This window comes from Pundamilia nyererei, unplaced genomic scaffold, assembly GCF_000239375.1.
Source record: "Pundamilia nyererei isolate P.nyererei 1_Seehausen unplaced genomic scaffold, PunNye1.0 scaffold00118, whole genome shotgun sequence".
NCBI lineage: Eukaryota > Metazoa > Chordata > Actinopteri > Cichliformes > Cichlidae > Pundamilia > Pundamilia nyererei.
Genome location: NW_005187519.1, coordinates 162,985 through 190,069, shown reverse-complemented (window position 1 = coordinate 190,069; position 27,085 = coordinate 162,985). Strand labels below are relative to the sequence as shown.

General features: G+C 42.5%; 1 protein-coding gene across 8 annotated transcripts in view; it reads right to left on the bottom strand.

Annotated features, from left to right (window-relative positions):
• Nucleotides 1-27,085, bottom strand: part of inpp4ab (inositol polyphosphate-4-phosphatase type I Ab) — a 76,429-nt gene that overhangs the window by 6,698 nt on the left and 42,646 nt on the right. Inside the window, exons 9-26 of one of the 8 annotated variants that reach the window (XM_005742214.2) lie at nucleotides 25,761-25,908; nucleotides 24,230-24,360; nucleotides 24,044-24,148; nucleotides 23,840-23,948; nucleotides 23,586-23,603; nucleotides 21,663-21,849; nucleotides 21,361-21,576; nucleotides 19,448-19,589; nucleotides 18,326-18,517; nucleotides 17,789-17,821; nucleotides 16,997-17,169; nucleotides 14,358-14,481; nucleotides 14,212-14,279; nucleotides 13,257-13,456; nucleotides 13,084-13,181; nucleotides 12,862-12,974; nucleotides 12,534-12,688; nucleotides 6,706-7,118 (exon numbers count right to left, since the gene is read on the bottom strand). In XM_005742214.2, coding sequence (XP_005742271.1) covers nucleotides 6,938-7,118; nucleotides 12,534-12,688; nucleotides 12,862-12,974; nucleotides 13,084-13,181; nucleotides 13,257-13,456; nucleotides 14,212-14,279; nucleotides 14,358-14,481; nucleotides 16,997-17,169; nucleotides 17,789-17,821; nucleotides 18,326-18,517; nucleotides 19,448-19,589; nucleotides 21,361-21,576; nucleotides 21,663-21,849; nucleotides 23,586-23,603; nucleotides 23,840-23,948; nucleotides 24,044-24,148; nucleotides 24,230-24,360; nucleotides 25,761-25,908 — 2,393 coding nt within the window. In that variant the 3' untranslated portion in view covers nucleotides 6,706-6,937. Of the gene's footprint in view, nucleotides 1-6,705; nucleotides 7,119-12,533; nucleotides 12,689-12,861; nucleotides 12,975-13,083; nucleotides 13,182-13,256; nucleotides 13,457-14,211; nucleotides 14,280-14,357; nucleotides 14,482-16,996; nucleotides 17,170-17,788; nucleotides 17,822-18,325; nucleotides 18,518-19,447; nucleotides 19,590-21,360; nucleotides 21,577-21,662; nucleotides 21,850-23,585; nucleotides 23,604-23,839; nucleotides 23,949-24,043; nucleotides 24,149-24,229; nucleotides 24,361-25,760; nucleotides 25,909-27,085 lie in introns of those variants that run through there. The other 7 variants (XM_005742217.1, XM_005742216.2, XM_005742218.2 and 4 more) reach the window with 7 other exon arrangements.

Sequence of the window (27,085 nt, the reverse complement as noted above, 5' to 3'; positions counted from 1 at the left end):
CTACTAGACTATTTTCACCGAAGTTTTTCTCCTGTGTGAAAGTTTTTTAATAAGAATTCCATTTAATGTGAATTTCCTGTCACAAAAGCCCTTTTTCCATTAGTACCTATTCGGTTCGTCTCAGCTCAAAACAGCACGACTTGCCTCAAATCGTTTTCCCCCCATTACAATCGAGTACCACCTACTTTACTTTATTTATATAGCACTCTTCACAGGATAAGAACCACAAAGGTGGACGTCGAGGCAACGATATACCTCCTGCTTGGTCTGTGGCTTTTTTCCAGACTCTGGGACCACAGCGTTTCTTTTTGAACCCATTTTCCTTGTTGCCGGGTTTTAAAAGTGGCAGTTTTGATTTTCCTGAGGGAGACGCTCTAATGACTCATGGAGTGACGTCACTGACGAGCCAATTAGGGCTGCCACGATTTGTCGACTAGTCACGATTACGTCGACTATCAAAATCGTCGACGACTGATTTAATAGTCGACGCGTCGTTTGAAGCTTTGTAAGATCACAAAAGACGCAGGAATAAGTGGCAGGATTTAAGAGTGTAATAACGGACTGAAACAGAAGATGGCAGCATTGCATGTACAAGGATGCCAGCTACCGTTAAACCCCGAAGAAGAAGAAGAAGAAGCAGCTGTGTCCCAGCGCAGTTTCCAACAATGGCGGCAGCTAGTTAGTTTTAATGTTACTCTTATTATTCTTTCTGGGTCACAAAATAAACGTTTAACATATTTTCAGGCGAGAATGTAGCTGTGTAAACCTCAAATACCTGCTCAGTTTACCAGGACACCACATATTTTCAAAAGCGCTCCGACGTTTTCGGAAACATCTGTTACCCACTAGCTCGTTAGCGAGCCGGGGGCTAGGCTCACTAGCGCCGTGAGAACACCGGACTCCCCGCAAATCGTTTTCAAACCCACCGCCGTCTTTCGCTACTCAGGTTAAATATATATATAAGTCACTTAGATAACTTAAAATGTTATTGTTTGGCTTTTTTTTTGTATTTTATTTGTTCCTGAGTAAATCAGTTTGTCTGAGATTAAAGTTATAGTTTTTACACAGCTGAATAAATGTCAAGCAGACAACTGATTATCAGAAGTGTGAGATGCTCCAGAATATACTCCGGTGTCCTGTTATATTTTAGATAGCAAGGAGTTTATTAAACTTCACCGAAACAATCTGCAAATTTCATTAAAATTTAATAAACTATCATCTTGTCTTTATTTTTAGCTAGCACAGACCTTAAACACTTAAAGCTGTAAGCTAATGATAGTTATATAAGAGCAGATGCTGCTGGTGCAATAAGCTGTAGTTTTACGTCCAATGGATGATGATCTGATTAGTCGACTAATCGCAAAAATAATCGGTGACTAGTCGACTATCAAAATAATCGTTTGTGGCAGCCCTAGAGCCAATAGGTGGCATGCAGTCTGTTGATGTCACATTTTTAGATCGCCCTGGATCGCTTGGAACCCTGAGCGAGTAGGTGCTAAAAAAACCCCCAAAAAACCCCCAATACCTGGAACCAGGTACTATCACCTAATGGAAAACCCAGTAAATAGTAGCGAGATGACACGAGTAGGCACTAATGGAAAAGGGGCTATATATATTTAAAACTATCCATCCATCCATCCATTCGCTTCCGCTTATCCTTTTCAGGGTCGCGGGGGGCGCTGGAGCCTATCCCAGCTGTCATAGGGCGAAAGGCGGGGTATACCCTGGACAGGTCGCCAGTCTGTCGCAGGGCCAACATACAGGGACAGACAACCATTCACACTCACATTCACTTGCACATTCACACCTAGTGGCAATTTGGATTATCCAATTAACCTATCCCCACAAGCTGCATGTCTTTGGACGGTGAGAGGAAGCCGGAGTACCCGGAGGGAACCCACGCAAACACGGGGAGAACATGCAAACTCCACACAGAAAGACCCCGGCCTGATGTTGGAATTGAACTCAGGACCTTCTTGCTGTGTGACAACAGTGCTAACCACCGTGCCGCCGTGCACTAAATAAGAAAAAAAAGCAAAGTAGGTCCCGTTTACTTCATTCTCAATATAACCAAAATATCATGGAAGCCATGGAGTTAGTAACTGGGAAATAAGGCTCTTCATAATAATACAATGATATAATTAACAGTGGGCATATCAAACATCAAAACAACATTCTTATAGGAAGCTCTATTAAAAGTGCATAAAGTTAGATAAAATCAAGAAGATGATTAACTGATGATCCAGTGGCTTAATTAGTTGGCATGTATTTTTTATTATTTTAGCCATTTATTAAACATGAATGCCAAATATTTGCGTTTTTAATGGTAAATTTGCTATTTTAAAAATATGTTAGTAAGCAAATTATCTTTGGGTTCTGGACTGTTGGCAAGGTAAGACTAGAAACAACAGTTAATCAGCTAACAGAAATCATCACACTGGGATCTTTATTTGACACAAGAATGCCTGAAACAAGAGGGACACACACTGCATTGTGTATTGGTCCCTTGTTTCTAGGATGCATAAGCCAAAATGAATGCAGACATCCCATCTTTAATAGCCTAAACTCTTTGCATCTTAACACCTCACATTACTCATCAAACACTCTACTGTCTCTATAAAGCTCATGTAAACATATCGGCTGGTACAGATAAATGCTCTAAAGGGTTCACAAGCTGCAGCAATGCAAACACATTTCCCCTGAATATCCTACAATCATACATTCCAGTTACAAGCTACAAGCTGAAGTACGCAGAGATCAGTTCTGTCAGTCGGTGAGACAGAGCTGATCTCGACTGCATTGTCCTGAAAGCTGCAGAGCAGATGTGGGTAGAATCGCTGACTTACTGCATCTATTTTGGCACACTGGGACCAATTAAGGTGTTTGAAGAGTGCCATCGCTGGCCAGTCTCAGCCTCTGGGCAGGTGAACACCAGGATGTGACGGTGTCTTATAAATGAACTGAACCCATAAATAACACTCAGCCAGACTGGAAAAACCTGAGTCCATGAAGAGATAAAAGAATGACAAAACAGCCACTCATGCCTAAACTTTAAACTTGAGAGGGTCACTTTAATGATAATGAGCAAATCCAGGCTACAGGACTTTTTTTGTTTTGGCAGTAAAGACAGTAAAAGATAATTAAAAGTATTCTGGTTAATTATGGGTCATATTATTGCTGTGTAGTCTGACTTGAATTTTAACTGATCAAAGGGGTACAATTCAAAAGGTTGCTTTTAGTTAAATATGTGATTCTTTTAATAAATATTACTAACATTAGGAGCTAATACTGTGATGGCGATGACGGCGACATCCTGCCAGACATACGAGCCAGGATTAATGAGGCCTGGATGAAGTGGCGTCAAGTCACTGGTGTCCTGTGCGACCGATGAATGCCCGACCACCTCAAGTCAAAGATCTACAAGAGTGTAGTGCGCCCTGTGGCCCTTTATGGATCAGAGTGTTGGCCAGCCACCGCAAAGCACGAACAGGCCCTTAACACAATGGAAATGCGGATGCTGCGATGGTGCCTGGGCCTGACACAATAGGACCACGTCACAAACATCGACATCCGGAAGCGGCTGGGTATTGCACCAATCACAGAGAAGATGCAAGGAGTGCAATTGCGATGGTATGGGCATGTGGTCAGAAGTGATTAAAACTCTGTGGCAAGAACAGCACTGCGACGGCGACCAAGGGGCAGACCAAAAAGGCGATGGATGGACCAAATTAAAGGCAACGTGAAGAATATCAGCGCCAACCTGAACGACGCCCTTGGCCGTGCCAAATGGAGGCGGCTTTGCAGAAAAGCAGACCCCGCAGAGTGGGAATAACGCCAGGAGGAAGAAAAAGAAGAGGAGCTAATACTGTGACTACCTGATAAATCAAAGTTTTTGCTCCATTTTTGGTCTCCACCAGCTCATGGGGGAAACAGCTGACACTAAAGAGCAGCAGGAGAAAAGTAAAACAGTAAAGCTGTGCAATGCAAATACAAAACACTGGACTCAAAGACAGTAAATTGTGCCACTAAAGTATAGGCCTGAACATACCTACATACCTACCTATGAAAGGCAGAAGAGGAAGTAGTTCCTTCCAATGTAGACAATCCGAATGATATAGTTTATTTCCACTGTGTTCCTGTTAATGATAAACTACAAATTTACCCTAAATTACTAAAATATCGATATTTTAATACGAGAATCGATTCTAGAACATAAATGACTGGTATCGGAGGAATCGATATTCAAAAGTCTAGTTGTTCATTTTATTCCAGTTAACTAAATATTTTTTTCCACATCTATTTTTTAACACTGATTTGAACGTAAAATAACAGCTTTCACATTGATGTTACTTATTTTGGCACGCTCTACACTCCATATAAGATTGTTAGATTGTTCCGTCTACTAGCGACAATATTTCAGCTTTTATGATTTTATTTTTATTTTTGTGGGTGTGCTAGGAGTTCGAAATACTGCTTGTACTTGTGCCAATACGCATTTAGTCGACACAGTTCAGAGCAGTATTCCTGCTCAGTGAACTCCTCTTTTAAAACGGGTCACACATGTCACGGGGCTTTTTGTTTAAGGCTAAATGAATGTGAACAAGCATAGTTTTCATATCAGCAGCACAAGTGTTTAATGTCCATCAAGTAAACGGTCAGTTAATGGGTTCAGTTCATTTTTTCTGATTAAACAGGACTATCAGGTGATTCCTAACACTACCTCACATTAACATTTCAATAGGCTGGATCTAAACAAAGACAGAGACAGACCCGGATCTGCTGGAAAGTGCAAAAGCTCAGGCAGAAGCAGGAAAATGCTTCCACCGTCTATAAAGAAGCAGGAAGACCAAAAGAAACAAAAACAAGCAAATGCTGCCTTAAAAATATATATCTAAGCAAGCGCGTACTTGCTTCATTTGGCACGAGATAAAAGCTTTAGGTTCCTCCACATTAGCGTGTGGGGCAAGTGCAAAAGCACATGGAAGACAATGATAAACCAAATGTTCCAGAAAATGTTTTGATGATATAAGCTGTTTGCGCTGAGCTTAAATCATGAATAAAATAATCATCTGATTGCTACTGTGGGTCTTTCCTGAAAGCAAAGTTTAGATATCATCTGCTTATCCTTATACACATTATACACTCTTTACAATAAACTGTTACCTTCCACCAGTGAAGGGTAAGGCAGAGTACTAACTGACCATCACAAAGGAGCAAAATATGTCCATCAGAGGGCGCTATACACTAAGAAAGAAGTAATACACTCTCGTTAGGCAGTACTGGAAGTGGATAATCCTGTGAGTTACTAAAGGTAATATCTTAATGTCTTTTAATGGCTTTGTGTTATATGTTCGCACAGAGCCAGCCAAATCTTTTTTGAAAGTCCTCTTTTTGGCAAATACCGTCCATGCGGACAAAACTGAGCTTTTTCAGATACACTGAATCTGAAAATTGCAGCGTTAGTTTCTGTAAAGTCTTAGAAAAATGCATGTTTGGTTAAACCTCAGTAAAGAAAACAGAATTGGAGATTTAGGACATCGTAATGGTTAAAATTTAGTATTTCACATAAAAGCCCAAAAAAAGGATTAATCACGTGGCAGCGTTTTGGACTGTAGTGACAAGTGAATCGTGAGTTTAAAACAGCAGTGTCTGCTATCTTAATCCGGGACAAAAAAAAAAAAAAAAAAAAGAGAAGAGAAGGAAATAATCTGGGTAATTTCAGCGTGTACACGTGGACGAATATCATCCTAAAAAAAACACATGAATGGAATCATGTAGAATTCACATTCAGCAGGCTTAGTGTGAACATGGCATGTGGCCTCACGCTCAAATGTAGGCAACACAATTAATATATCAGGAGTGTCAAACAAGTGGGAAAGAACTAGGCCAGTAAGACCTCAGGCACACAGAACTAGAAACCAGTTGGTGAATCCCTGGCAACCACAGGTTGCTAGGGAAAAATGTGCATTACTGAATAGGTTGCCAAGTGGTTGCAAAGACGTACACAGTGCTGCGCTACAAACGTCACTGTTGTAGCTGCTACTGGATAGCCAGGAGTCACTCATATTTTGCAAGTGAGACAACTTGTCTGCAACTGCTTACTAAGCAGCAGTGAAACTGAAAGGTGTAAAACTTGTAATAGAGACAAAAAAAATGTCATCTGAACATTTCAAAAGGCCCACCAAAGTGGGTGCTGCACATTTTTCCATAACTATTGGTGGTTGACAGGCAGGGGTCGCTAGACCTGCAAGACTGAGGACGTCTTCTCGTTGTACTCTGTCCTTAACCTCCGGACACCCGAGCTCTCGTTAGGGATGCATTTTTAATTTTTCTTAGCGATTTACGATTAGCTGGACCTAATCTTAACTCCACTATTTCTTTGACAGCCCACCAGAATAAAGTAATCATTGTGTTTTTTTGAAAAGATAAACACTTTATTAAGAAGAATGAAGAGTAAATATGTTACCATATATCCCTGTATGATGATGCAGGGTCTCAGGAGTTCAAGATATCACAGAGAGTTTATCAGATTTATAAATCAGATCAATTCATTACATTAGGAACAATTTGGAGGTTTAGGGGAGTGGGAAGAGGTTAGCCTTCTGGTCCTGTTAGGATCATACAGGATTGGGTTAGTGGCCCACGAATAAGATGAGTTTGACACCCCTGAGCTATGACAGGTTTTTAATAGAAAAAAGAAAAAGATGTTTAAAGAATAGAAAAGAAAGAAAAAGCCCAAAGCGTGGCTGCTGATAAGTGGGACGTAAGTCGCGTACAGCCCTTAGTGAGGGTGGGACAGTGTGTGTGAGCTGATTACACCCCTCTCACAGGTCAGTGGCACAGTTTCAGAAACACCCCGGGGAGTCAGCGTGGAGAGTCCCCGCCCACCCTCGCAGTACGTTTGACATTTGGTCACTTCCAGCGTAGAGCTGCTCGCTCAGCTGCAGCGCAGTTTGGCCAGGAAGTAGGCCATGCTGAGGAAGATCCACACCACCAGGAGGTTGGGGCTGAGGGCCAGCAGGGGCAGGGAGTACATGAGGCTGGGGTCCAGCCGGAAGTCACGCACTGGCAGCAAGCCGCTCAGGTTCTTCTGGATCACCCCCTCCCTCGTGCCAATGCTGCCGAGCCACGGGGACGGGAAGAGGAAGAAGAGGAGAAGGAGGAGGAGGTGGTTGTGTGAAGCAGCAAACAAGGCAGGGGGAAGGAGGGAGGAAAAGAGGGGGAAATAAAGATAAGAAGAGGGACGGAGGAGGAAGGAGAAGAAATAAGGAGGAAATTGCAAGAAGGAAGGAGGAAAGGTGAAGGAGGAGGCCAAAATAAACAGATGGAGTGTGAGTGCACACAAGTGCGACGGCAAATTAACACGTGACCAAAAAAAAATAAAAATCAGAGTGACAGTGAAGAAGTCACATCAACAATGACCGGAGGCATTTTAGACCAAAATAAAAGCAATAATATCAAGGCGACGACAAATGGGTGGACGAAGTAGAAATCAACAACACAACAATCCCGCAAAAATGAGCCAATCACAGGAGCAAAACAGCAATCATGTAACGGGAAACAAGAGGAGGAGGAAACAGGAGGAGGAGAGAGAAAAGAGAGAAATTAAGAAAGGGAAAGAAGGTAAGAAAACACAGCAATGGCTTTCCATGTTTATATACTCTAAGACATGGGTGGAGGAAGGAGGGACAGATGGAGGGAAAAGACTGGAAAAAACACCCTTTTATTGAAGGAGTAAAGCTTAAAGGAAGAACTTCAGACTATAAATGATAAAGATGGCGTCCTATTAGAGGTAACATGCAATAAGGGTGTCTTATCCATTTACTTCATCCACTTTAAACCACTTAGTGCAGATAGCTGGGGATAAAAGAGGGAGTGAAGGGGGCCGATATCTCCAAGCATTGTTTAGCATGCTTCTGAGCTCCAACATAATAAAACAAATTCTAAAAATGATCGGATTTCATGCGCGTCGGCTGGTGAGGAGGAGGAGAGGAAAAAGGGGAGAGGAAGAAAGGTGAAGAGACATCATATCATGCGAGTATCTGCAGGACTTTATTGTAGACAGGCGTGTTTCCATCTTTAACAGAAATATTCACAACAGGAAGTCACACAACCGTCGACAGAGAAAGTAACAAACACTTTCAGAGGCTTTTAAAGGAGAAACACTGACTGTCCTCCAGCAGGAAATCACATAAATATCAATAATGCTCCGTTCAGGAATACAAATTCCCAGCATCCCTCGTGTTTCCTGGGTTTTTTTGTAAATGAAAACATTTCTTTTAAAGGGGGCTGAGTGAGAGTGGTTAGAACTTTTAAGAAAAAAAACTTTAAGGTTAAAGATAAATGCGCCAAATAAATGGCAAAGAAATGTGGCTATTTCACAAGAAAATCACATGAACTAGTAAATTTACCAGAAAAAGTGGCAAATTAAAGAGTTAAATGTACATTTACAAGAAAAAGGGTCGCAAACAACATGCTATTTCACAAGAAATTAAAATTACATTAACGGATACATTTAAGTGATAAATGTTGTAAATTTACCAAGATAAGTGGGAAATTTGAGAGAAAAGTGACAGATTTCCAAGAAAAGTTACAAACATATACAAGATAAATGTGGAAAATGAATAAAATGGCAAATTTCAGAGGAAAAAGTAGCAAATTTACCACAAAAATATGAATAATGTATGAGAAAACCTCTGTATCTGCGCCTCTGTTTTTCAACTCTAAAAGTTTGAGTTTTCACTCCTCTCACTCAGACCTTTTTTTGATTTATCTACTTCCTTTAATTTATTTAGTTTTTTTTTTAACCTTCAGTGACCCTAATTTGCTGTCATGAACAGAGAATGATTGTTTCCATAGTAACAATGTGGGGTGAATTCATCCAAAAAAAAAAAAAAAATCTTAAGCAAATGAAGGAAAAGAAAAGCCTAGGTTTTTGACTTTATAAAGTATTGAATCAGCGTTAGTTTACAGTAGCATTTGCCACAAAGTCAAGCCCAATGTTTCTACAGGCTAATCTTCTTTTTAAGGCTCTTGTAGCCTACTTTTGCTTCTGCAAGGCGCTTTGCAACCCACCTCCACCCCATCTCTACCTTTATCTGGTGTTCCTGACTTCAACCCTGATCATTTTTATGTATTTATTTATTTTTTAAAAACACACAGAGGCAAACGAAGTCCAGTTCTTTTACACAGGCAGAAATTGTTTTTGGAAGCGATAAAATGAGGATGGGTGAAGGAACTCTATGGCAGGTGTTTTGGTTACACAAATAAAGGAAAGACAGTTGAGACAAGTAGACGGATATTCAAACTGATGTTTAGACAGACAAGACAAGAACACAGACCAACAAACACTCGACATAACCATTAAGAGGACTGAGTAGCAGTTGGGTAGCTCTCTTCTCCATGTAAGCGTCCTTCTTAGGTTTAAAAAGCATCAAAAGTTACTGCTAAACTTTGAGAGGAATCTGCCGGTGAAGTGAGGTAACCAACTGAGTCTTAACTCATTCGAGCATCACCTTCGAGACAGCCTCTAGCTCGCCTCGTTATGCAGAGGAAGCAGGTGATGAGTTTTCAAACCACACATGGGCAAAACTGATTTTAGAGATTCAATAAAGTAAAACACTGAATCTGAGAAGCTGTGGATGTATTTCCCTAGAGCTGCGTAACATCAGCCATGTCTCCACATTTTAAAGTGGACATTTGTCCTTCTGAATTTTGAGAAAGTCAGAAATGTGCTTGTCTGTGGTTCCTGTTTGTAATATACATGTAGAGGGGGGTACTAACAAGCATCATTGAGGCACCTTGGCACAAAAGAAAACTTTGACATGCACTGATGTGTGGACGCAGAAGGAAATTATATATCTCTTTTCTCTTACAGACGTGTGCCAACAAGGACTGAAAAATTAAACTGACCAAGTACCTCAAACGTCTGCCTGAGGCTGACTTCAACAGTGAGTCAGTCACCATAGACTGCCATGCTAAAATGTCCATCATTACAGCAAAAATAAACATGTTGACAGCCTGGTTTCAGTCTCTTTAACCAACAACTGCATGCGGCTGAAACTGGCTGCTTTGACGTGCAGACTTCACCTCCACTAGTCTGAAATGGAGCCGCTGACAGTGTTTGTGCTGATGTTCTGACAGGACTCAACCAAATATTATGGAAGCTTGTTATCGCCCCTGAAAAAGCTATTTTCGTGAAATTTAAAAATATTTTTTTCTCACAAGCCTGAGCTCCACGCAGCCATTTCTTACTGCATGAAAGATTCAAGACTCAGAGGTCACGGAGGCAGCAGTCTGAGCAGAGACGTCTGGACTTTCCTCAACAGGACGCTCTAGGCTGCAGGTCGATGATCGATTTTGTAATTGTATCACCAGACCTGCGACCATATGTTCTGGACACTCGGGTAAAGAGAGGGGCTGAGCTGTCAACTGATCACCACCTGGTGGTGAGTTGGATCAGGTGGCGGGGGAGGACGCTGGACAGACCTGGTGCACCTAAACACGTAGTGAGGGTGTGCTGGGAATGTCTAGCAGAGGCCCCAGTCTGCAAGATCTTCAACGCACACCTCCGGCAGAGCTTCAACAGCATTCCGAGGGAGACTGGGGACATTGAGTCCGAATGGACCATGTTCAGCATCTCCATTGCTGAAGCTGCTGCATTGAGCTGTGGCCGCAAGGTGGTTGGTGCCTGTCGTGGTGGTAATTCCCGAACCAAATGGTGGACACCAGAGGTGAAGGGAGCCTCCAGGCTGAAGGAGGAGTCCTATCGGGCTTGGTTAGCCTGTGGGACTCCGGAGGCAGTTGACAGGTACCGACAGGTCAAGCGGAATGCGGCTCGGGCAGTGGCTGAAGCGAAAACTCGGGTGTGGGAGGAGTTTGGAGAGGCCATGGAAAAAGACTTTCGGACTGCCTTGAAGAGATTCTGGCAAACTGTCAGGCGTCTTAGGAGGGGAAAGCAGTGCTCTACCTGCACTGTGTATAGTGCTGGCGGAGCGCTGCTGAATTCAACTGAGAAAATTGTCGGACGGTGGAAGAAATACTTCGAGGACCTCCCTTAATCCCACTGACACGTCTTCCGAGGAGGAAGCAGAGTCTGGGGATGACCCGCCAATTTCCGGGAACTGAGGCAGTTAAACAACTCCTTGGTGGCAGAGCCCCTGGTGTTGATGAGGTCCGCCCCGAGCTCCTGAAGGCTCTGGACGTTGTAGGGCTGTCCTGGTTGACACGCCTCTACAATGTTGCGTGGAGATCAGGGGCAGTACCCCTGGACTGGCAGACCGGGGTGGTGGTCCCCATCTTTAAGAAGGGGAACCGGAGGGTGTTTTTCAACTACAGGGGGATCACACTCCTCAGCCTCCCTGGGAAAGGCTATGCCAGGGTGCTGGAAAGGAGAGTTCGTCCGCTAGTCGAACCTCGGATACAGGAGGAACAATGCGGTTTTCGGGGATGAGTTCCTGCCACAAGTGGAGGAGTTCACGTATCTCAGGGTCTTGTTCGCGAGTGATGGGAGAAGGGAGCCGGAGATCGACAGACGGATTGGTGCAGCGGCCGCAGTGATGCGGTCGCTGCACCGGTCCGTCATGGTGAAGAGGGAGCTGAGTGTAAAAGCGAAGCTCTCAATTTACCGGTCGATCTACGTCCCTACCCTCACCTATGGCCACGAGCTGTGGGTAGTGACCGAAAGAACGAGATCGCGGATACAAGCGGCAGAAATGAGCTTCCTCCGAAGGGTGGCTGGACTCTCCCTTAGAGACAGGGTGAGAAGCTCAGCCATCCGGGAGGGGCTCAGAGTAGAGCCGTTTCTGCTCCACATCGAAAGGAGCCAGCTGAGGTGGCTCGGGCATCTGACAAGGATGCCTCCTGTGTGAGGTGTTCCGGACATGTCCCACTGGGAGGAGGCCCCCGAACTGTACTTTCATATGACAGAGGTCATGGAGGCAGCAGTCTGAGCAGAGACATCTGGACTTTCCTCACCCTGACCACGTCATCCACCTCATCCAGGAGGGGAAACTGAGTCGCTCCCAAGCCATCTGAGAGACATAATCCCTCCAGCAAATCCTGTAAGTGTCTCGGGGCCTCCTCCTGATAGGACATGCCTGGAATACCTCTCAAATGACCAAGTTCTCGACAAGAAATTTTGACTTGTATTACAAAATACTATCAAAAATATATTTAAAAAAAAAAGTTTTTCAGTGTGAAAATAAGCCTCCATAAAAGATATTATCTTCTAGTTTAAAAAAGAAAAAGTAAGACACTGCTCCCTTATTTCCCACAGCAGACGGATCCACATATTTGAAGTGGGACAGAAGTAACCACTAACACACCATTTAAACACCTACTGTATTCCCATTGGTTAAAACTACATGGAGAACAGTTAAAGTCAGATTACCAAGTAGCACACTGATGAACTCCTGATCTTTTCATCCCTGCACAGAAGTTATTTATTTAGTAAAAGTTGTCTTTTTTTTGCCCAGGTGCGATTTGCAGCTGTGCATTTTTCCCCCCATTCGGCCACTGTGAGGGCATCCTACCTGCGCATGCAGTCGAGGGCCTGCGTGAAGACCTGCGGCGCCATGCCGTGCTCGTGCTGCAGGATCAGGCACTGCTCCAGTGTGATGGACATGGCGGTGCGGTCTTTGGCGCTCTTGCAGCTGGTGAAGCGAACGCCGTTCAGCCGCCGGCAGATCTGAGATGGTGAGGCAAGCAGGGAGGAGAGGTGAGTCACCGCTGATGATTTCGTTTTTGACATCTTCAGAGAAAAGCAGCTGTAAAATTTATATTGCAGTAAAATCCTACTGGAGAATTAAAAGTTGCTAACAAAGCAGTCGGACATTCTGAGTAAAAGAGCGCAAATTTCACCTCCGCAGCCTGCCACAGGATGTCTACGTTCTTGTTTTTCCTGGCGTTGACATTCTGCCGGAGAAACCTGAGCAGTTCAGGAAGGCACGTCTGAGAGCGAGACCTCGGGAGGCCTGAAAGTAGATAAGAACAGAAAAAAGAAGGGTTAAAGCAGGAGTTGCGACACTAATGGTTTGTGGTGCAAGTTAGAAAGAAGGAAAAACGTGAAAACTGTGTACTCACAGTCCTCCGGCAGGACTTCTTTGAACTGCTCGTAGTACGAGTTCAGTCTGGAGAGACTCTCAGAGTTTATGTTCTCCTGCAGGGATGTGTCTCCAAACCTGAAAAACACATAAAACAATATTTTTTCCAATCTCAAACACCTGTGGTGGTAAATCCCGGACGTGCTCACTCACTTCTCGGCCAACGTCTGCTGCTCGTTGATTCCCACGTTGAAGTGCACCGGCTGCACCCGCAGCAGCATGCCGCTCTGGATCTCTCGGGGCAGGGCTTCGAACATGGGCCCCGGCAGCGGGATGCGGACATTGAAGCCATCCCGGTTACCTGTGATGATCGGCAGCATCTCGGGGGTGGAGGTGCCGGTTGCTTGGGTGACCTTAAAGGAGCAAAGGTACATGTATACGCAGCTTTAATACCTAGATGGAAATTGTGAACCAAGTGCCCGTGAAAAGCAAAATAAATACTCAATTAAAATTAACAGAGCCCGTCCAGCGAGGCTGCAAGTTTTTGAGCATGTCCTCAACTCTGCAGAGACCAAACCTCAGCTTCAGTATTAAACTGACTCAACTTTGATCGCAAGCTTAATCAGAGAGGGATTTGTACTTCTGTATTAAAGATACGTCGTAACACCGAATTCTTCAGACTCCATAACCATACATTCACCTCCTCGTTTCCTCATCCTTTTTGACTGACCAGTGACCATGAGTATCATTCACAGAGAGCTGAGTTAGACTCTGAGCTCCCTGGAAAGATTGTATCGTTTTTTGTCCCACAGGAAGGGACAAAAAAATCCAAAGCTTTCAAAATAAAAAGCTGTTTTTGTGCAGTTTTAATGGACAGAGTCCATGTTTGCACTTTATAGCTTCACTCTGCTTGTTTACGTTTAACACAAAACTTTTCATGTCTTTTTTAATGCAAAGCCAGGAAAACTACAATAAAAAGGTCAGTAAACACATCCTCATTCAGTTGAGTTCTGCAGTACATTTACTCCAAATCGTGTCTTCAGAGTGGGTCTAATCTATGTGACCGTTTCCACGTTTCATGCCAGCTCCACCCAGACCTCTGGCCTCCTAATATTATCCTCGTAGAGTGGCTCTACAGCCTGGAAAGACAGTTAGCATGCTGCTTCACCTTAAAGGTGACGTTGCGTAGATCCATTATGCCGATGCTCATGTCCTCCAGCATGGCGAGCTCCTCTCCTGCAGACACACACACACTGGAAATCAGAGGCTCAAGCAGCTGTGTGCGATTAGAAAAAGCTCTGAGTGTGTTGTTACCGTAGGTGCTGAGCAGGGACTCAAACTGAGCAAGTAGGCCGATGGTGTAGAGCTGTCGCAGGAATCCGTTGTCACGGAGACAGTTCCTCAGCTTGATAATGAAGCCGCAGATGAGAGCGGTGAGCTGTAACACACACACACACACACACACACACAAACACACACACACACACACACACATGAAGCAGCGGTCTGACACCATCATCAGCCAAAGCTACTGCTGCAAGCTGCTTTGCAACCCCGGTCCACGCCAGCCTCCCACCAGTCAACCTGTGGCTTACAATCAAAAGTGGGAAGTTTTCCTCCTTTCTTCCTTGCAACTGTTGCTGTAGTGTGACTGAGCTATAATAGTGTTCCTTTCGTGTTTAATATGAAACTGAGCTGCATTTGATGTCCCATCTGAAATCTGACGTCTGTGAGGTCGACAAATATGAGTACAGTGTTTTTCAACCATAAACCTGACCAAAAAAGCAACGAGGAAGCAAAACGACTCTATAGCTGTCTGTGTAGCACACTGATCATCACTACACACAAAGACATCCTGCAGTCTGAGCTCGGCATTAATCGCCTGTGTCTGTTGTCACTGATGCCTGCTGCTGCTGTGAATCTGTGCAGTTTAAATAAAGTCAAATTCAAAGTACTTTCACTGCAGATTCCTTGAAATGTTAAACGACACATGATTTAAGCTGTAATTACCACAAAAATCTTACATTTAATTTACAATTCAGATCACACTTTCATTTTTAACACACCCGACACTGACTGCAGTGTCGGTTTTTAAACCTGCATCATATTCTCGAATGCAAATCAACATATGGTTTCACATCAAGACACCACCGATTGGCTGCTTATCACATTATGTAAGTGGACTCATGCGGTTGGTTTCTGTGCATCCTTGTGCAGCTCAGCGTGTTGCGGCGCACGCTTTTGAGGACTGCACTGACAAGTTTTATGTAACTGATTTTCAGTTCACACTGCCAGAAGCTAACTTCACACGGATGTGACTGAAGACGATCAGAAATGTTATACACCCAACAAACCCTGAATGGCTGAGGATCACTATTGAGTTTGCAGTTGTGTGCTCTTAAATAAGCTCTTTAATGCATGGTTGAAACAGAGTCTGAAATTCTGCCTGCAGAGTCCCAAACTCAGGAAGATATTTTTATTTGATGAGTAAATATAACCGCCAGTATGTTAGACTGACCAGTGATTCTACGTTGGCCTTAGGTGCCTGTGATGGCGCCAATGATAGCTGGGATACGCTCCAGCCCCTCTGAGAACTGGATGAGCCATTAATGGCCCAGCACACTATAGTAAAAACAAAACGACAGCCATCTCTACAGCTAGGAAAGGAAAATAATAAATCCGACTGCCTACTGGGAGGCAACCTGTCTCCAAATAGTTGCAGTCCAACTCAGACCGACTGCAATCACTCTGAGGCAGAATGATAAAGATCTGCAAATAACTGTTGTCTAATTTATAAACACAGACAGATTGTCAACATATTGCAATCAGTCTGCACAGATGAGCGCAGCAATTCTTGGACACGTGTTTTTACAATAGAGGACTGAACTTAAGTGGTTGCAAACTGGTTGTATCGTGGTTATGTGAAAATTGCCGAGTGCCAATGGAGGAATTTCTGAATTTCTCTGTCAAATCTACAAATGTAAGTAGTTGATGTGAATGTCTGTGTATGTAGACGGCAAGAGAGTTCAAATTTTCTCAGCTTTATCACAGTTAATCGCCGTATTATCAGACCTGGTCCCCGTCTTTGAAGCAACAATTTCAGAGGAAACAAGATCACAAGTTCAATGTGCATGGTGGGGGTTGTGATCATGCAGTGGCCTCCAACCACTGTTTTCCCAGAGTGTGACTGTAGCATAGGGAAAAACGATGAATGTGCCAGTGATGGAAGGCCACTCTCAACACATGTGGGTCATTTCTGAGAACTATAATCAAAGCATTAACAATGTCAGAAAACAGGATCTCACCGTCTTTAAACATTGCTTTGGAGCAATGAAACTCAAACCACTTGAATGGCGCAAAAAGAAATTTTAGAATATTTAGCTTTATGCTTTGAAAATGCTTGACTGATTACTTGTAAGTATTTCAGCTCTGATTATAGCTGACTATTATGAAATGCTATTCTTACTTCTTTACTTAATGCTTGGATTAGAGTTTAACTTGAAGTGTCTGAGTCCTAGCTGCTCATTTAAGAGCTGCAGGGATCCACCGCTGGGTAAATATAACTGATGTGAGTCAGACAAGAGGGTTTGCCAAAAACTACAATCGCAAAGAGCCTCTAAAAATACCGAAGGAGGGATCCACTTTGAGGACTACATCTGGCATCATATCCTCTTTATAACTGCAGTCTCAGGTGAGTGGGAGTGTGAAATCCTTACTTGCTGTGCTCCCTTTGCCTTTACTCTTTACTCAGACATTTAATAGTCATATGAATACCGTAAAGCCACAAAGTCATAGAGCTCTGAACTCCTTGCTTTTACGATATTTACACTTTTCTTGGCCTTTTCCTTCACTTTGAGTCACTCCAGGATAAACACATCAGCTCAGACATACATTAACAGAAATATGTGTAGGTGAGTGTGTCTGAGTCACTTGGATGATGTTTGCGTGCTGACCGTTTGGCAGAAGACAATGTCGCGGCGGTACTGCAGTGACACGTCCATGGCTATCGTCGGGGCGGTGTCCTGCATGAGCAGGAAGACCATAGACTTCTTGGCTTTGTCGCTCATCATGGCAACGCAGTCCGTGAGCGTGGTGAGGAGAGGGTACAGTGCCTCGCTCCACTCGCCTGCAACAAGTGCAAATAAACCATGAGAGACCAAGCACAAATATGCCTTCAAACCAATAATTTCCACACCAAGTAGCAAAGATTGTGTTTTTCAGAGTCCACTTCTTGTTAAATTTGACAGAAACAGAAAAAAAAGACAAGAGGGACAATGGGGAAAGGAGAAGCACACACACACTGAAATCTTTTAGGGTGAAGCCACAGGACTAGCCACAAATCCTGCTGGAAAGAACCTAAAAACACTTGCAGAGATCTGACAGAGCTGTTTGAGTCAAAAGCCTGCTGTCAGGCTTGTTCTTAAAAATAGGAAACGAGCTGAGTGTTACAGACCCCAGTCTTTATGTAAAGAAAAAGGTGCAAATTTAGAGCAGTCACAGCAGATTCTAAAACAGTGACACTGATTTGTGGGGGGTTTTTGGACTGAGGGCAGATTTAGGTATTAAAAATGAGTCAATCACTGTAGCTATTAAAAAAAAAAAAAAAGAGTTTTTGTAACTATTTCAGGGTTTGTTGGAGTTTACTCAGTCCAGACATTGGAATATCTCTGCCTGGACTTCTTATCAAAATCCGTCTGGAAAAGTGAGTAGAGTGAGAGGAGCACATGTGGGGAGGCAGCTCTTACCTGGATACGCCTCCTCAGCACTGGGGCTTCCATCTGGAAGAGGGGTTGGAGGTGCGACATGCATGATTAGCAGCACTGTACGCCATAGAGGGCAGCAGAGACAACACAGAAGAAACACTGCAGACCAGAGTCCAAACATCCTTATTCTCTAATGGCTCACGAGGAAGAACTCTTTTCTGTCTTATTTTATAAAAATCTAGTGTGTTTTAGGGGGAATTTGGACAGATGTTGGACCCTGGTCTGCTACAACATGTAGAAAATCTCAGATACAATAGCTACATTGCTACAGTACTGCTGCAACACTGTGCACATAAAGACACGCAGACCACACATAAAACACTGAATGCTTTTTAAAGACGAGTCATTTAAGAGCATTTTCTCAAGGAATAAAGTTGGCTGATGAGGTGAAGGAAAAATCTGCTCATGAATCCTCCAACTTCTTAAAAGTAAGCAGTGACCTGAGCTGAAAATAGATGTGGAGGGATGACTCAAGAAGAAGAAGAAGAAGAGAAAAAACAGGAAAAAAACAAAACCTACAGGTTTTCTGTTCGGGGCTGGGAGGCCGTGCAGAGGAGAGGGCAAGCTGAGAGGAAGAGGATGGTGGTGGAGATGATGATGATGGTGGAGGTGGTTCTAATGATGATGATGATGATGATGGTGGCAAGGATGGAGATTCCTCTGACGTACTTTCTGGGTTGATCCAGAAAGCTAAACACTTCCCACCATCGCCTTTTCACACCCACATAAAAAAAATCAAGGGGTCAGCAAACAAGTTTAGAACTTTAGTATAAAACAACGAGAATATTTCAATTTTCTGATTGAAATAAATAAAGAGAACGGGTGGATGAAATTGACTTCTAATTCCAAGTGGTGATAACTTCACACTATATCTGTCTATGTTGGAAACAAACAAGAGCAAAACTCTATTTCTCAGTATTTACTGTCTCTTTGTGGTATTTTTCTCTGAACTCTGCAGAGCTGCTGACATCTTATCGGTGACTTGCGAGAGGTTTAACCTGCACTGGGTTTAAAGCCAGACTCCAGGAATACTGTCTTACTCTGTGGGACAGGGAGAGCCGAGGGATATAAAAAAACAACGTAGTCCCACAACTGGGACATCTGCTCACTCATAACTGCAGATCTCATGGCTCCTATAAACGAGGTAAACACTGGGCTCATGAGCTTCTGGCCTCTTCTTTAGAGTCTTTTTTTGCTGTAAACTGTGGTCCTGTGCAGTTTCTGATCCCTCACCTGTGCCGTCTGGTTTCACAACATAAAGGACCTCATAACTAAGAGATCCAAGCTGGTTTCAAAGTAATCCCATATTATTCTAGACTTTTTATACCAACTCCCACTCTTATGGCTCCCTAACTCACTAAAATGCAATCTTTTGACTTTGCTGTGCATTTTTTAGTCCTCCAGTTTGCAGATTCCTATTAATGGTACCAAAAGCATGTCAGTAAAGACATTTACCAGCTCTTGAATCATATTGACACTGTTTTCCTCCAGCAGTTTACCACCTCTGAGCCAGATTAACATGTTAGCAACACATGCATCTCACCCCCCGGAAACAGTATAACACTGCAAGCATAAATTAAAGAGTGCTGATGAGAGGGCACAGAAGTAAACTACAGCTAAAAAACTGTAAGAGTCTCTTACCTTTCTTACTGCTGCCACCCTGCTGGTCACTCTGGGTACTGTCCTGACTGCCGACGCTGGGTCTCCTCTCTTTCTGAAGCAGCTTGTCGACGCGCTGGATGATGCACTCCAGAGACTTATCCACATTTGACCACACCTTCTCCTGAGAGGACATGTTTACAACATTCAGCTGTTTCAGCTTCAATTTTAGAGAGTAACAAACCAATAAAAAGAGCGTCTTTAAGTAATGTGCTAAAAAAGGAAAGGTGACACTTTGAAAATATTTATGTGCAAAAAAGGACTAAAAAAACGTGCACGTCTCACACCACTCCTAATTTCTTTGTATATATGCTATAAATGTTTGCTTGTATGTAGTTTCAATTAGAAACAGCGTTACAACTCTGAGCCTGAAAGTCAATATTTGGTGTGACCACCTTTATTCTTCAGCACAGTCTGAACTCTCTTAGGCAGCTTTCTTGTTATTTCTTCAAATAGTCTTCAGGAATAGTTCTGCAGGCTTCTTGAAGGACATTCAAAGCTCTTCTTTGGATGTTTCTGCCTTTTGTTCTGTTCTCTGTCAACATGATCCCACACTGCTTCAATAATGTTGGGGTCCGGACTCTGGGAAGGCCGATCCATGACTGATATTACGGTACTCCACTGGTATTCTTTTACTGCATTCCTTGTGTATTTGGGATCATTGTCATGCTGAAAAATGAAGCTGTTGTCAATCAGATGATTTCCAGGTGATATTTCTACGGTGGCCCTGAGAGGCCAAACGGACTACAACTTAAGAAAACACCAGCAATAAGAAAAATGCTGCAAAGGCACACAAAACACAACGGAAATAAGAAAAAACAGATTTCCAAAGCACATTTCTGTGGAAATGTTCAGGTACAAGGACTGGACTGAAAAAGAGTAAAAAAAAAAAAAAAGTAGCCAGCGTCCAAAGAAACACTTTGAAACACCTTAAGAAAGCCTGGGAAAGTATTGCTCAAGAGTACTTTACAAACAAAAGAAAGTCTGTCCTCTTGGAAACAAAATATAACTAAATGAGGGGAAGTTCAGGACACAGTACTGCTTTTATTGAAGAAATAAATTACAGCAGGGAATTATACTCAAGTCAGAGGAAGGAGAGGAGGAATTCAATCAGCGAAGATTCATGGATTTCATTACATGACCCTCGTCTCAGTACACAGAGGCAAAATGCACTCATGACAGTAATGTCACTTCAAGTTCATTAAATTTAAATAAAGATATTTTGCGCATCATTTACCACTAAGCAGTGTCAGAGAAGCCACCATTTCTATGAAGACTGTGTGATGACTGCATAATGTCTTTCCTTTGTCATTTGAAGTTCCTGTTCTTGTTATATATTTATCTACAGTAGTGATATATAAAAACAAAAACTTTGTTTTTTTTCTGCTACTATACTCAAAAAATGTGATAAGTGCAAAATATAAATAACAAAGTGACAAGAACTTAAATAGTAAGATGGAAACTGGCACTGTTAAAGGATAATCATTTAAATATTCTGATGCGTAGTTGTGCATATATTTTCAATAACATGAGCTCAAAAGTTCACTTATAAGCATCCTGAAGCTTTAACCACCACTCACGTGTTTTTTCAGATACTGCGTTTTACTTATATAAGCTAACAGATGGCTCAAAATAAAAAAAGATTGAAAAATGAACCCAGAGCTTCTCCTTTTTGAGTTTCACCTGTTTTTTCTACTTTCAGTTGGAAATCTGTTAAATTACAAACTGCGTGTCCTCTTCTGAAGACTGGTTGTCATCCAGCTTGGTACAGAGTGTAGTTAAGATCTTAAGCTGTATGCACAACGCGTGCCAAGAAGCTCATTTGTTCTCATGCGAAAAAAACAAAAAAAACAATCTGGAATCAAAAAACAGCCAAAAACTGCTGATGAACTCACCCATTCCTCTTCGTGCCAGTCCACATGCAGTGAAGACCGGCTGTTGCGACCGCTGTACTTTGCTGTCAGTGTGTCCTGATCGTTGCGGAGCACTACTTGTTCGGACTCAGCTGAAGGAGACGCTTTGGAGGCGATGTACTCGGGCCGCGCTGCGTTCAGGGCCTGAATAGCTGAAGCTAGCAGCTTGCAGTCGCACACTGTCACCAGCTGACGGGTCTGAAAGGAAGAAGGTCTGAATGATATATGATGAAATAAGAAGCGTCCCCACGTAACGTCACATCACTTCCAAAAACTTTTTGTACCTTATCAGCCAGACTGGCGAGCGTCCACTCCAGTCCGCTGGCCGATCGGTCTTTGGCAGCTCGAGACAGCCTCTCTGCGTAGTAGCTGACCTGAGTCTTCAGCGTGTTGATGTGGGCGATGATCTCTTTGGCTCGGACAATGTCCTGGGGTATGTAGATGATGGACTGAGAGCTGGAGAGGGCGCTACTGTAGGGAACAAAGACACACAGACACGTCTGTATCCGAGCTGGGACTGAGGATACTCTACACTCACCAGCCACTTTATTAGGTGCTTTATTACTTTATTAGGTACATCTGTTCAACTGGTCATGGCAGCAATTTAGTGCATTTATGGTCAAAACAACCTGCTGTAGTTCAAACTGAGCATCAGAATGGAGAAGAAAGGTGACTTAATTGACTTTAAATGGTTGTTTGGTCTGAGTATTTCACAAACTGCTGATCTACTAGGACTTTGTCAGACAACCACAACCACAGAAGACCATAAAGATCCAACTTTTGTCAGCTAAGATCAGGAAACTAAGGCTATAACTTGTGAGTGGCAGTTCACTGGGTAAAAATGCCTTCAGAGGAGAATAGCCAGCCAGCTGATAAGAAGGCAATAATAAGCCACCACTCATTACAACCAAGGTATGCAGAAGAGCAGCTCTGAATACAGCAGAAGAGCACACCAGGTCCTGCTCCTGTCAACTAAGAACAAGAAAACTGAGGCTACAATTCACACGGGCTCACCAAATCTGGACAACAGAGAACTGGAAAAATGTCACCTGATCTGATGAGCCTGAATTTGTGCTGTGACATTTGGTTGGTAGGGTGAGAATTTGTCATAAACAATATGACAGCATGGATCCATCCTGCCTCAGGTTGGATGAAATCATCTCAAACTGGTTTCTTGAACATGAGGATGAGTTCACTGTACTGAAATGGGCTCCACAGTCACCAGATCTCAGTGCAACAGAGCACCATTGGGATTTGGTAGAACAGGAGATCCACATCATGGATGTGCAGCTGACAACTTTGCAGCAACTGTGTGATGCCATCAAGCCAATATGGACCGAAAACTTTGAAGAATGTTTCCAGCACCTTGCTGAACTGTGCGATAAAGAATTAAGGCAGCTCTGAAGGTCCAACCCGGTACTGACAAGGTGCACCTAATAAAGTGGCCTGTAGGTGTATATTTTTGTAATGTTTCTGTCTTATGTCTGAAATATGCTTCAGCAGGAAATATACGCTGTAACTGGAAACAGAATACTATAGCAGCAAACTGTTTAGGTTTAAGAAGGGTTTCGGTTACGTCTTAAGTTAGAACGTAAACTTCCTGCAGAAGTCTAAATCAAGCTTCAGAGGGTCTGTTTCAAAAACGTAGTGAGAGACATTACCCACTACTCTTAACTTTAGTGTTTCACAGATGTACAAACATACAGTGTCTGCATGCACATGCCTGCTCTTAATGGACCGGAGACACAACATGGAGCAGACTTCAATAAACGCCAGGGACGGGGAACGATACCACTCGCTTCACAAATTCAGACCATCTCATGTAGAAGAATTTTAAAAATGTCTCTTTAATATTGTCAGGGTTTGACTTTTTAAGCACAGAAACATGTTTTAATGGACTTTAAAATGATGACTGAATTTATAAAGTGAGCAGTATTCAAACAACTTTGTGACAAACCTTGTGCTCGCTTTAAGACGACACACATTTTAGTTCTATATTAGTTAACACAACACTGTTAAGACTGATGCGCCACGTGCCGTTATTTCTTTGCATTAACATAATAAGCTATGCAAAACCCCATTCTTCCAGCTTAAAACTGAAAATACATTGTTGTACAAATCTTAAGGATCTATGAAAGTGGGATTTTTTATTTTGTATTTTTTTAGAAGTGTCAAATGAAAACAAGCAAAGCAGTGCAACGACTCACCATTCCTCCTCATATACGCTGATCGGAAAAGTAACAAAAACAAAATTAAGAGGAAGCCATAAAAAGGGAACTGCAGGATTAATGCAGAAATTGAAGAAACAAAGATGACAAAAAAAAACAACTGTTTAAATACAAATCACAAGATGAATAAAGCAAAATATAAAAACCCAAAACAGGAGCAGAGGTCATCGCAACTTGCTTCCCCCCACCTCTTTCATTTTCCTATGTGACGCCCCACTTTGTGCTCAACTTACTGTTTCTTTGCTTCCTCGAACTTCTGGATGATCTTCCTCAGACCGCCGTTCTTAAAACCCTGGCAGTGAGCGGCCGGGGCGCCGACTGTTACCACATCATATGTCTGTTCTGGAAAGACAAACAAGGACGTTTTAAAGGCACAACAAGAAGTGCGTGCAATCACAGCAAGATTTGTTTTTTAATAATTTGTATTCGTGTCTAACCAAAACCCAGCTCATCCTGCACCCTCATCCTCTGAACGTGAAGGTTAGTGGGCATGAACTCCAGCTTCTTGTCTGCTTTCAGGTTACTGGCTTTGAATGATGGGCCTGACAAAGAGACGAAGAAGCTTAGTCGTTATCTTTTTAACTTTTTCTTTTAGGTGTACTCGGGCCTGCACGTACACTGACCTCTGTATTCACTGAGGTCAGACAGTGTCTCTTGGTAAGCGAGTATTATGTTCTGGTACTGAGAGACGATCTGCCGCCGCAGGTTCTCCCAGCAGGGGGACAACTCTCCCAACTCCTCCAACTCACAAACCCTGCAGACGGAATAGTTAGAAAGAGGAAAAAATGAATCATCAAGTACTGCGCTCGCTTCAATATGCATTTCAAATGACTTTCAATAAGAGCTGTGGCAATTATCCATAATCAGAAATAATTTCCATAATTTAAGGAATTTCTCTGATTTCAGCTTCTCGGACGGGATAATTTGTTGCTTGTTTTGGTTTAATGTAACATCCTTTCATTTATCCTCCCTCTCCTATACATCCAGGTTCAAGGTCATGGGTTTGGTCAGTCTAAGCAGAGAAACTCAGACCTGCCTTTTCCTGGCCGCCTCTTCCAGCTCATCTGGGGGAAAACTGAATTCTTTATGTATTAAATATTTAACCCCTCAAAGGTTTGAAACAATTATTGAGCTCACAAGCTTGTCTACGGTTATGAAGATGAATCACGAGACCGCCGAGTTGGGACCATCTATGAAGTGGAACACTGGATAAACCATAATGGTGCAAAAGCATGCATTTTAGGTCTCTGCTAATTTTTGTTGTGTTATATTCATTTGGCCTCCATCACAAAGGCCTCGAAACCAGTTACAAGCCTATGAAAGACTGTATTCCCCAACCAGTTGGCAAGTGGTTGCTAGCTGTGTGCGACAAAAACCTCTTTGTGACTGCACTGATGACAACCCGATTTCTGTACTCAGCAGCAGTGTTTGCAGACAAGACACCCACTTGTCTGCAAGCACTGTCCAACTACTGACCAGTAAGCCATATCGAAGTCAGTTTACACATCATTGGTCTCCTGTTGGTTATTACAGGAACTTAGTTTTGCCTCTTTTTTTTTTTTTATTAGTCGTGTCAATTCAGTTTCTTTGTAAGCACATTTTAAAAACAAGAGCTGACCAAAGTGGTGTACAGCTAAGAGGAAGAAAGCAGAGCAGGAAAATACAGAAAAACTGAAGACGAACAAGTAAGAAAACAAAAGAAATGAGTCAAAGCTCAGGCTTTAAAGATGTCGAGTGTTGATGAGGTAAGTAATGTCCAAAGTTGAGGGAAAATATATTTAACAACTTCATTGTTATATTTTGTGATCAAAATGACTTCACAGTGCAATGGTGGGAAAATCTGATTTCTGGTGATGGTTGAAGGAAATAGCAGTTGTGATGATGTCCACGTCTCATAGAATTTAAGCAGGCTGCTGCTAAAATTCTCCACCTGCATAAATATTGCAGTTGAAACATCTGATGTTGTATTTTACAGTGTTAACCTGTTTTGAACCCATTTTGAGAAACTATGCATTCTTTAAAAGCACAAAGCAAGGAGCGAAAAAAGTTTTACAGACAGAGGTTCAGTTTATTCAGTATAAGAAATGAAGAATAAGTAAGAACAAGTAACATGTTCTTTATTGGTAAACTTTAGAAATGCATGCGTGGCTGTACCTGGCTGCATCCTCCTCCAGCAGCAGTTTGACAAACTGTCTGGGAATGTTTAGAGACAAGACGCTTTCGGCCATCTGCTCCAGCACTCGTAGGTGGTTCCCATCAGTGGTGGGGAAGCGGTACATCCTCGACATCGTGCCGCCAAACACTGAAGCAACACAAAATTCAGTTAGCTTGGATTAGATGAAGACAGATCTGACCAAAGTTTTTCTCAGTAAACAACGTTATTGCTTTCCGTTATTTTTGGACTGCCACTCAATCCCTGAGGTAAACAGACACCTCCCACTCACCGGGGACAATCAATACAACTCAACTGCATGTTGATGGAAAATGTGAGTTAGAGAAATGAAGGACGAGGAGAGAAAAAAAAAAAAACCAACAGGTGCAGGGTTGAAATTCAGAAGACATACTCCTCTCAGAATATATGACTATAAGGGTTAATGAAGCTCTGTAAAAGTGTCCAAATGAGTCACTTCTTTCCAGAGACGGAATTACTGCTCGGAGATTAGCTTGGTATAAAGATGTAGGTAAAAATGTTCACGTTCATATGTTGTAACTTGTTTTGAGCAGTCATGTATGCCACATGGTGATATGGGTCATCAAAGTTTTGCCTTTTTGAAGTTTTTTTTCCTGTGAATTATCAGAAAGCAGATCAAACATTCAGGGTACCAATGCTCGTTTCTGTTCCTCTACATCCTACACACTGAAATGGGGCTATTGAAACTAGGTTTTATCCCATGATTTATACGCTTACAAGATCGCTCAATGAAACTTGAAGTATCACAGTCTTAGTGTACATTTGACTTGGTATCAGGAAAATGTAAGGCGAGTTAAAAAGTGCCACTACTATGTCCTCAAGGGACATAGTAACACATTGAAAATATTCAGTGTGTGCAGAATACATTTTGCCTGGCATCTTTAAAATTAAATTAAACTAAAACTATTAAATATTAATTTCAACAAGTTAGTCAGTTTGTTTCACACTTTCTCCTTTGGTTTTCCATGCACATAAACCTAATACCCTAAGGTCTCAGTGACACAGGGCTACAGACCAGTATCCAACCATTTTACAACCTCTGGTCAATAGGGGAAAATTTGTATTCCCCACCCAGGTACCAGGTGGTTTCTAGAGGCTGCTGGGCACTTTTGGGACCAAAACTTTGCTTGGAAGACGCTGACTTGTCTTCTAAAATTTGTTAACTACTCTCATAGGGAAAGTGAAACTGTGAAAAGTACAACCCAAACTAAAAAATCAGATTCAAGATTATAATTATAACTAGAAATGAAAAAACATTTCCGTAAACTAAAATAAAATATATATACAT